Source organism: Cydia fagiglandana, chromosome 24 (assembly GCF_963556715.1).
Source record: "Cydia fagiglandana chromosome 24, ilCydFagi1.1, whole genome shotgun sequence".
Lineage (NCBI taxonomy): Eukaryota > Metazoa > Arthropoda > Insecta > Lepidoptera > Tortricidae > Cydia > Cydia fagiglandana.
In genome coordinates, this window is record NC_085955.1 from 6,348,285 (window position 1) to 6,359,452 (window position 11,168).

At 39.2% G+C, this 11,168-nt stretch overlaps 1 protein-coding gene and 1 long non-coding RNA gene across 2 annotated transcripts; both read left to right on the forward strand.

The window, feature by feature from the left end:
* Positions 1-627: 627 nt before the first annotated feature.
* Positions 628-4,026, forward strand: LOC134676127 (uncharacterized). Its single transcript, XR_010099876.1, has 3 exons — positions 628-750; positions 3,388-3,453; positions 3,945-4,026. It is a non-coding gene; the product is annotated as an uncharacterized LOC134676127 (long non-coding RNA).
* Positions 4,027-4,716: 690 nt separating this feature from the next.
* On the forward strand, positions 4,717-7,046 carry LOC134676614 (zinc finger protein OZF-like). The gene has a single exon (XM_063535009.1). It carries the CDS (start codon positions 4,717-4,719, stop codon positions 6,145-6,147), a length of 1,431 nt encoding a protein of 476 aa, XP_063391079.1. The 3' UTR covers positions 6,148-7,046.
* Positions 7,047-11,168: the final 4,122 nt, after the last annotated feature.

Below are 11,168 nucleotides of genomic sequence, written 5' to 3' on the forward strand. Positions count from 1 at the left end.
GGGTGAGGATTCTAGGTCGCGTGCGGTTCTCATTATTTCGTGTGTTATTTTATTGTTATGGAGACGCTAACTCCGTGTAGCTGCTGTCTGTTGCGGGCCGCGGACAAGGACCTGCAGACGCCGTACACCCGGCTCGGCGCGTCCGAGATCTACTCCCACATGCTACAAGAATGCTTCGGCATTCACGTAAGTTGTAGGGGCATGGCACATTGCGTCCGATTCGCACGTCGCTCCGAAGTTTGCGCGAGACAACGGTATGCGCGTATTATAGCGACATCCCGCTAGCATGTCGGAGCGACGTGCTAATCGGATGCAGTGTGTCATGCCCCGTATTGTGTATTGTATGAAAGCTAATAGTGCAGTGATACATTCGAGTCTGCTTAGTGAGTACAAGACCAGACAAGGACTTGGCGAAGCGTCCATATCTCTATAAAACAAATGTTCCATAAGCTTAAAAATTTACGTGAAAATATGACTAGATACATAATTACTTCAGTTGTCTTTTTATACACCTTCAAGGTAGTCACATGCTCTCAGGCGATTCCTCTGCTTGTTTGCCTCCTATATCATTTAAACAAGAAACATACCTGTTTTTATTGTGATTACAGCTGGTACTGAGTGGTAAAGGCTCATGCGGGATCTGCTCGGTGTGCGTTGGCCGCCTGCGAGATGCGAGTGACTTTAAACTGCAAGTGCAGCAAACTCAGGTGGTGCTGCTTGCACAGCTGGAGGCAGACGTGCATGTTAAAGGTTAGCTAAACTGCAAAACGTAATTCAAGACCAAAAAAAGTAAGAAATGTTGCCACTTTTTTACTAGCGCGTCTTCTATTTATGTACAATTAAGTAAATAAACAAATCCCACTACAAAAAGCTAGAAATTTGTCAAAACGCTATGGAGGGAAGTATGATGGGAAAGCGACTATCGGATAAAGTTAGAAATATAGATATAAAGAAATGTACCAAAACAAAAGATATTACTACAACAATTAAGAAGTTAAAATGGAAATGGGCAGGTCACACAATGAGAGGAAGAGAAAAGTGGTCTAAAGCAATAATGTACTGGTTTACTGGAGACAAAAAGAGGAAGCATGGCCGGCCAACAAGAAGATGGAATGATGAGATCAAGAGCGCAGCAGGAGGTTGCTGGACTACAATAGCAAAGGATAGGGATAAATGGAAAGAGTTAGAGGAGGCCTTTGCTTACAAAAGGCATACAGATATAAATTAGATATATATATTTTATCAACAAGATGAAATGTACTTCAAAAATACTTATCTGAAATAAAGGCTATTTCAATTCAATTTCAATTCAAGTAAATAAAAGTACTTTTTTAAATAGTAGGAGAAAAATTACTAATGCATAAATTATCTTAGCGTGATTAATGTGATTATTTATCAAAATGAATTTACTATTTTACAAACAAATTATTGCAGCGGCAACATTTTCGTACTTTTTTTGGTCTTGAATTACGTTTTGCAGTATAGTAGTGTTTAGACCTTAATTGGATTATTACTATTAGATTTGGATAAAAGTGTTTGATGGTTTTGGCTGCTACAATGTTCATGGCTTTTATAGTCCAGTTGGCAGTAACCCTGCTTAGCGCCCCTTGCACCATCCCACTAACCCGGGGTTATGCGGTTAAACCGTTAACCCAGTGTAAAATTGTACTGGTAACCATGGTAACTCCAGGTTTAACCAGTTAAGCCTGGGGGTTTGTAAAATGGTGCAGGTGGCCCTTATGAATGCGGATATTTCACATTTAAATCTGGGTAGGAGCATTATTGGATGTTCATCTCAAATACTTATTCCTGAGTTATTTATGGTTTCAATGAATCAAAGCGCTACCATCACCATCCCACTAACCTGGGGTTAACCGGTTAAACCATTAATCCACTGTCAAAGTGTACAGGTAACCATGGTAACTCCAGGTTTAACTGGTAAACACCAGGGCCCAGTTTTATAAAGTTACAAGTTACAGGTTACAAGAGTACAGGCTACAGGCACCTGTAATGCACTGTGAACGGCTACAGGTGTTTTATAAATACACATAGATAATTACAGTTGTAAAGAACCACGGTCAATCTCGATTACATGTGAAATCTACAGGTGTGAAGGACATCACTATTTTAAAAACGTCTGTCATAGATACTCTGTGCTCTACCTATACTAAATGCTGTGTTATTGTTTGCTGTTAAATATTAATTATTGGAAAAATGGCCAGAAATGAAGGAAAAATCGAGTGGTTGAGAGCGATGTTCGATGCCAAGGATATACTTTTCAGGCCGTTTTCAGATTCAGATTAAGTTAGATATAATGAAATATTTACCTAATAAGTAAATAAGTACTGTTTCACATTACATTAAAATGTATCGTTTCGGTAGCGGCTCAAAGATAAGTACGCTGTGTATCGAAAATTATGAATAGTATACTTTACCATAATGTGAATGTACTATACTTAAATAAAGCGACGAATGCTAATAAATCAACGACAAATGTCGGCACCAATCCCTTTCCGTTTCCCAGTAGATAAAATAAAACGAATCATCAATAAAATCAATATCAAACATATTGTCACTTTATTTCCTATTTACTATGTATTTCAGATACATTAACAAAAAATGGCACAATCTTTGGCGTTGGTGCCTAACAATAAAAAGTAAAGTTTAAAATCTCTCTGAAAACGAATAATTTTTAATAAAATTAAGAATTACGAGCGAAAGAGCGAATCAGAGACACTACAAGTAGCTGTTGTTGTGCTGTTACAGGACTCAAGACGTATGTCAGTTTTTGTTACAAGTGTACTAATCTACACTAGTAATTTACAATATTTTTATAAAACGCTTGTTCGATTATGAGTTTAAAACTATTAAACTCCCATATTTTCGTCTATGGTTGAGCTACAGGCACTTGTACCTGTAACCTGTAAAATTGTAACACAGTACTTTTATAAAACGCAAATTGTAAAAAACGGAGCAAGTGTTGCCAGTAAACGCCTGTAAACTTGTAACTTGTAACTTTATAAAACTGGGCCCAGGTTAGTGAATGGTGCAAATATTTATCTATTCCCATATAAATATTAATATCTTCTTCTTCTAGTTCTTATTTTAATCTTTCTTTATTATCGTTTTCATCTAACTAGCCTAGTTGTTACTGTTGTTGGTAACCCTTCCTACAAAGCGGAGGTCTGGGGTTCAATTCTGTTGAGGGCTTTTTGTGTTAATCACAAATATTTGTTGCTGAATTATTTATGAAATGTATCTAATTATTTATAGAATTTAATTGTCCTGCTATAATTGTTGGAAGGTAAGCTAGCTATACTTAGCATAGCTGTGTAGGTACTCTATTTGGATCCCTTCATGCTAAGTGATTTTTTATGTTTGTTCTAGAAGAAGAATCAGTAGTGAAGTCGGAGACGGAGCATGGGGATGTCACCGTTGACGAACCTGCGTCGTGTAAGTAAATTCTGACAATCATTTTACAGGGCACGAACTAGACCAGTGGTCGGCAACTGCGAGCCTCCCTGGCTATTTTGTATGTAACATTGACAAACGACAATGTCTGATAAAGTCACAAACATTAACAAAGTGGGGCCAACTTCAACTTTGTTAACTACTATGGGCCTTGGCTGCTAAAATACTTTTTTACAGAGTAGTCCGATTTTAATAATTCTTTTTTTATTGGATAGGGTATTCCTCGAAGTTGGACCTATATAAATTTGGAAAAAATACCTACCCCAAGGGTGGGAAAATAGGGGTGAGTAGATTATAGGCACAAATAATTATAAAATAAAAACTTTTTAAGGAAAAAATTAAACCGCCGAAATAACTGAAAACCAAAAAATTATAAACCTTTTTTATTTTACCTAGTTTGAAAGCCGTACGAGTTATCAGTACCACTAAACAGCCATGCTACCTAACTATACTATAAGTAACTTATATTTTAGCTTCACATGAAGATCCCCCAGTCAAGAGAGAGATAGATGGTGAAGACGGGACGATTGATGAAGAGGGACAGGAAACCTTGCGTAAGTGTCTATTTATCTCAACAGGATCATTTTGGTGAATATCCGTTCCTGAATACAGTCATATTCATGAGAAAAGTGCAGCAGTGTCTGCCCTAATCAGTGTTGGCCGAACGTTAATTGCAATTAACCACCATAAACCACCAAATCATTATAAATTGAACCGTAAACCGTAACGGACGGTTACAGTTTATAAGTTCGTTATTTTTAGCATTATAAAAAATAATCTTGTGCACACACGTGACCTGATCGAAAAACTGTTACAATGTCATTGAGTTTTCACTTCTGCCGGCACTCCCGGAGTGCAACCCGTGGTTGTTTTTTTATTTTAATTCGTACGTGCACTCATTAATTAAAAACTGTTTTTTTGTGATTAGCACTCGGTGTAGCTGTGTGTGTGTGTGTGTGTGTGTGTAATCATTCACCTCAACTCTCCTGCCGATACCTATACTAATGTTCTTGCTTCAGACTCGGAGTGGGCGCAGTCGGAGCAGTCGAGCGCGGAGAGCGACGAGGACTGCATATCACGTGAGTATACTGCATATCACCCACAACACAACACTATAGGGAAAATTTTATCATCATTGGCCTTCGAGTTTATTACAGACTATGAACGAACTCCTATCAATTTTTAGATAAGCGTGTTCTATCCTAGACTGCATCGGCACTTAACATCAGGTGAGATTGTGGTCAAATGCCTACTATTGGTAATAAAAGAAATGCTTTTGTTTTAGTTGCATTTGCATTCGACGGCGCTGTTGGAGCGGGGGCGGAGCCGGCGCTGTCTATGTCCGCCCGCGCGCGGGAACAGCTCGCGCAGGCTTGCCGCGTGAGGCTCGAGCGCCTCCGCGACTCCCCGCGCGCGAGCCAGCCGCGTCCCGCGACACCACACCGCGCGCCGAGCCCCGCCCGCAGCGTGCAGGACGCGCCTCACACACCCGCCGCCGGCGCCGACCCACAACCCTACACCTGCGACACTTGCCAGACACACTTCACAGACAAGTCCACATTAATCACACATATACAGAACCATACCACACGAACAGACGAGAGTGAAAATCTCTTTATTAACCATACACAAACACACACGGCCTCGAAAGCATACTGTTGCGACATGTGTAGTGAGAAATTCACTTCAAAGTATCTTTTAATTCGACATATCAGATCACATACGCGCACCAAAGGCAAACGATTTATGTGTAAAAAATGCAACAAGAAATTTACAAATAGAGGAAATTTAAATGTTCACAAAGCAGTCCATAGTGGAATAAAACCATTCGCATGTAAAGTATGTAACAAACGATTTGCGCATCCAAGTTATTTAAAAAAACATGAAGGAGTGCACGCTGAAATGAAACCACACAAATGTAAAGAATGTAACAAGCAATTTGCGCAAAAACATGCTCTTGTTATGCATGAAAGAAACCATCATAGTGGAGTGAAACCATACATGTGTAAAGAATGTCACAGGTCATTCGCAGACAAAAGTACTTTAGATAAACACGAAAGAATTCACAGTGGGATTAAACCATACACATGTAAAGAATGTAACCAAAATTTTTCACACATAAGTTCTTTGTATAAACATAAAACAATCCATACCGGAGTTAAACCGTACATATGTAAAGACTGTAACAAGCAATTTAGACTAAAAAAACAGTTACATGCACATGAAAGAATTCACAGTGAAGTAAAACCATACATATGTAAAGAATGTAACAAAGGATTTGTACGAAAAGAGCAATTATGTGCACATGAAAGAAGTCACAGTGGAGTAAAGCCATACACGTGCAACGAATGTAACAAGCAATTTACAACAAGAAGTAAGTTACTTCGCCATGAAAGGATCCACAGCGGAGTGAAACCACATGTATGTAAGGTTTGTGGCAAGGGATTTGTAGATAAAGAGAAATTACATTTTCATGAGAATACTCATAGTAAAGTTAAACCGTATAAATGTAGAGAATGTAGCATGCAATTTGCGGCAAAAACTAATTTAGATCGACATGAGAAAGGACACAGTGGAGTGAAACCATTCAGCTGTAAGGAATGTAATCAACGATTTACAGAAAAACGCTCTTTAGACAAACATAGAAAAACTCAACACGGCTATTGTCGAAAGTAAGAAACATTTGAATGAAACTTCAGATACGCATATTGGTGAAGCCGTACAGTTGTGAGGAATGTAACAACAAGTTTACATCACAGTGTGAGTTAGAGACACAATAGAATCCACACCGGCGAGGAGTCGTACGAGTGCGAGATATGTGAATCTATCTTTTTTGATGAAGCCAGTTTAATAACACATGTTAATACTCATGCGACCAAAATAGAAAAGTCTTAATAGTTCTTAAAGTCGTTCGACAACTCCGCTTAATAATGGGGTCAGTTGTTAACTTAGGGATTTGTTGGTCGAGTACTCGGATTAGTTGTAGCCAGGAGCTAGCATTAATGTACAACATTATAAGTATACGCGTACCTATACAAGGTAACATATATGTGAACATGGACCCTGTGTGTAAGGGTATAACAATTAGTTATTATCTTATTTACTAAAGTTTTAACATAATAAATGTTCGTAATTTATAATAAAACATAACAATGCGTATAATTAACATTACATAAGCCAACAATAACTCCACTGAGATCTTAAATGTGTTATTGCTATTGAATTTATTAACACATGTATTGTATCTTTCTTCTGATTTAGTTTGTATGTAAATGCTGTTATACAGGGTATCCCAAGACTATGGGACATCAAGGGAAAATACCTTAAATATCGTAGATAGGATATTTTGCTGAAAGAAGACATTATTTTAATTTAAACTGCATTCATAGATTTTTAAATAATTACATGGCTGAACCGGGAATCGAACCAGCTACACGAGAAAAAAAAAAACACCCTGTAGTTTTATCACACCGATCAAAAGGCTTCATCATAAGGATATTTTTTTGCTAAGTAACATAGTGTCAGAAATAAATAAATAAGTTACTACGAGTATATAATGTGCCTTATAGAAATAAAACGAGGAAATTCCAATATTGTTTTATTTTAGAATAATTGAAAGAAGTTTCAACTTGTCTAAAATACGACACGGCTAAAAGTAAGCTTGTAATTTTCAAAGCTCGTAAATAAAAATGATGCGTAGGGGTAAAAGCGTGAAGAGGTAATATACAGACACATTTCTGTGGCCCTAGTGAAAAAGGGTACAAGTCTCACGCAGCTTAGGAGTAAAAGGGCCCAGGTGTTACTTGGAACTTATACCCATTTACAACTGCGCTGCTCGAGACTTATACAGTCAAGGAATTTAAATTCCGACCCATTTCGTACTTTGTCACAGTGACAATCAATATGAAAGCCGCTAGAGACCTCATACGGTTGTCACTGTGACAAAGTACGAAATGGGTCGGAATTTAAATTCCTTGACTGTACCTTTTTTCACTAGGGACACAGATTTTCGCATTTAAATTTAACATTCATACGTTGAATATTTCAACGTTCACTTAGCATTAAGCTACGGAACGCCGTACAAAAATTATTAAATATGCACAGAATAACTAATTACCACCGTAATAAGTGCAAGTATATGCATGGCGTCATCAGCATCTCGTAACCCAGTTTGTTCATAGGAACAGCGACATCTAGCGACGAATTGGGTAAATAAAACCGAGATGGATGTTTTACATACAATAAGCGCTGGTGGCCTATGGTAAGCGGTAACTGTAGCCTATGGATGCCTGTGACGACAGCAACAGTGATGTTTTACAAATGTCGCACCTGCCACCGATGTGAAATTAGGGCCTGGTGGCCTAGCGGTAAGAGCGTGCGACTTTCAATCCGGAGGTCGCGGGTTCTAATCCTGCTCGTACCAATGAGTTTTTTCGGAACTTATATACGAAATATCATTTGATATTTACCACTTGCTTTTCGGTGAAGGAACACATCGTGAGGAAACCGGACTAATCCCAATAAGACCTAGTTTCCCCTCTGGGTTGGAAGGTCAGATGGCACGTTTTTATCTTAGACTTACATCTTATACGGAGTTACATTACAATTAAGAATAAATCAAATCATATCTAAGTAACGGAAGCATGTGGCCAGTCACAACTCTGTAGTGGCCTCAGTAGCGGCATTGAAGGTGCAATACACGCAATGAATGACATCTTTCAAAATAATTGTCAACCTAACTCAAACTGGGGAATGCTTCTTGTTGATGCAAATAATGCATTTAATGCTGTCAATAGACAACTGGCTCTTTAGCAAGCAAGAATATATTGGCTACACTGTGCCCGGTTTCTGTATAATACATACAATGGTCACGCGGAACTGGTTATTCGCGATTCCGACATGAGACTATACAGCAGAGAAGGTGTAACTTAAGGAGACCCACTGGCCATGCCTCTGTATGCTCTTGCAACTCTGCCCATCATAAACAAAATGAAAGATGAAAATACCTTACAATCTTGGTATGCAGACGATTCCTCAGCACAGGGTAGTTTAAAAAATCTACAAAATTGGTGGAACAATATAAATATGACAGGACCATCCTTTGGCTACTTTCCGCAAGCCAAAAAGACATTGCTCATAGTATCCGAACCCGACAAACAAATAGCTCATCAGATCTTCAAGGGTACCCCCTTAATCTAACTATTGTCACCGGATCTCGCTTCCTGGGAAGCTACATTGGTGAAGGAAAAGAGGATTTCATAAAAAATAATGTAAATAAATTCGTCTCCACCGTTGAAAAAATATCTCTTATCTGCAAGGATTCCCCGCAAGCAGCCTACACCGCCCTCACCAAAGCAATTAAATTCAAATGGTCATACTTACTACGTGTCCTGCAAAACTCCCACGAATTCTTTGAACCACTAACACATGCCATACGCACTATCTTCCTCCCAACGCTCTTTGGAAGTGACGTTTCCCCAATTGAAGCCGACCTATTCTCCCTACCTATAAATAAAGGCGGTTTGGCTATTAGCGACCCTTTTAATGCTACTAATTTAAATTATGAAATTTCTAAAAACAGCTGCACTGCTCTCACGGAAGCCCTTATCGAAAATAAAGAGATTGTTCTTTCAGATCACTATACATTCATAAAAGACGCTCGCAAAGATGGCCGCAAAGAAAAAGAAGACCTTGATAATAAACTTCTAGAAGCTATCCTAGCAAAATTTACACCTAACAAAAAACGAGCAATCGAGAGGCCCATCGCAGCCAAGATGAAAACGAAGTCCTCAAATTGGCTCTCGGTTATTCCAACAAAAAAAGATCACTTCGATCTATCCCCATACGAATTCAGAGATGCGTTATCAGTACGCTACCATAGAACACCAAACGCCATGCCGCAATCATGCGACGGCTGTGGCAACGGGAGCTTCAACATCGACCACGCGCTCTGCTGTAAAACTGGAGGCCTAATTATAAGGCGGCATAATGAGATTAGAGACTTATTCTGTGAACTTTGTCAACACGCGTGGGGCAACGTAACAAAAGAACCAATAATCTCGGAAAATGACTGCGGCCTACGTGCAGATCTATATTGTCGCGGCGTTTGGGATGCGCAGAGGGAGGCGTTGTTTGATATCCGTGTCGTCGACACTGACGCTCCTTCTTACCTCTCACGACCCGTCATATCTGTACTAAAATCAGCTGAAGACGAAAAGCAGAGAAAATATTCCACGGCCTGTGAAATGCGACATGCAACGTTCACCCCACTTGTAACATCTGTTGACAGCGTCTATGCACCCCAAATGTCCTACTTTATAAAACATATGGCAGAAACCATATCTCAACGGTGGAACCATTCTCTAAGCACCATACTGGGCTGGCTGAGATGTAAGATCAGTATCGCCGTTATACGCGCCACCAGCATGTGTACCCGAGCCAATTCCGAGGCACACGCCACCGGTTTAAGTCCACCGCCAGGTGGCTTGGGTTCGACGACGGTGCCGCCCTTCCACACATCGATTGATTGAAACCACTTTTCTACCCTACCCACATATGTATTACCTAATCCTTTTGATTGTTGTAATAAATGATTTTTCCTTTATCTATCATATGATGACATGACCCTTATGCGTGTCACCAGCATCACACGAGAAATACGCAATTATAATCGTGGTGACAGCTTGCTGGAGATTCTAAGAAGAAAATAGCAATGTTTATGTATCACTCCTAGGTATGAACCTGCAATCTTGTATCGCACAGTCGTCTACCGAGGCGGAGTATATAGCTTTGTCTGAAGCTGCCAAAGAGGCGGTATACGTCCGTGCGGTTCTTGCTGAGTTGACAGGTTGTAGTAATACTGTTACTTTGTATAGTGATACTGATAACCAGTCTGCTGCTAAACTGGCCACTAATCCAGTATTTCACAAACGATCTAAACATGTGGAAGTTAGATATCACTATATTCGTCAGACTATTGCGAACAACGTTATTGAGTTGACTTATATGCCTACTGAGCAGATGACTGCTGATGTACTTACCAAGGCTTTGCAATATTGTAAGCATGAGTCTTTTGTTCAGGACTTGATGGAAGTCGTCCAAGATTAAGAGGGCGTGTTGGAGGTTTCATTCATTTGTAAAATAGTATGTACTCCTTGCTGTAATCTTGGTCGACATGACATGCATTCAAATATGTGATTGACGAGATTATTGATTTCCCCTTGTGTTGAATAAACTCTGCTTATACATATATATTTGATAAAATAAATGTTTAAATTAACATTTATAATAGTGCTATTTGAAGGTTGTCTGGAATAGATCGCTTTTTAAAGATAAGTCGGCCTGTTGTTACCTACTTTACTATGTCCTGTCTTTGTTAGTAACATGTATTTTTTCTTTGTAGTGCATAATAAAATATTTCATTATTATTATATCTCCGTCACAAACTCTCGGGTTTTCAAGCCCGGACATTTGTAAAGTGTGCGTGGGGTCCAACATCCAACAGAGGCCGTTTGGAGAGCTTTGATGTCATGTAGAACGCCTGGTGGAACCCATTCACGAGTATTTAAATAGATATCCGTAAACAACCGATTTCAGCAGGCATTGGAGGCTATCGTAGAACAAGTAACCGTCAAAAATATTTTTTGATACACACTTTTATTGCTGACTGTACTTTCTCTCCTTTGCATGTCCATCAA

Bases quoted from the DNA above. Each gene is read 5' to 3' on its own strand.
- LOC134676614 (XM_063535009.1), top strand. From the start codon at position 4,717: ATGCCTACTATTGGTAATAAAAGAAATGCTTTTGTTTTAGTTGCATTT.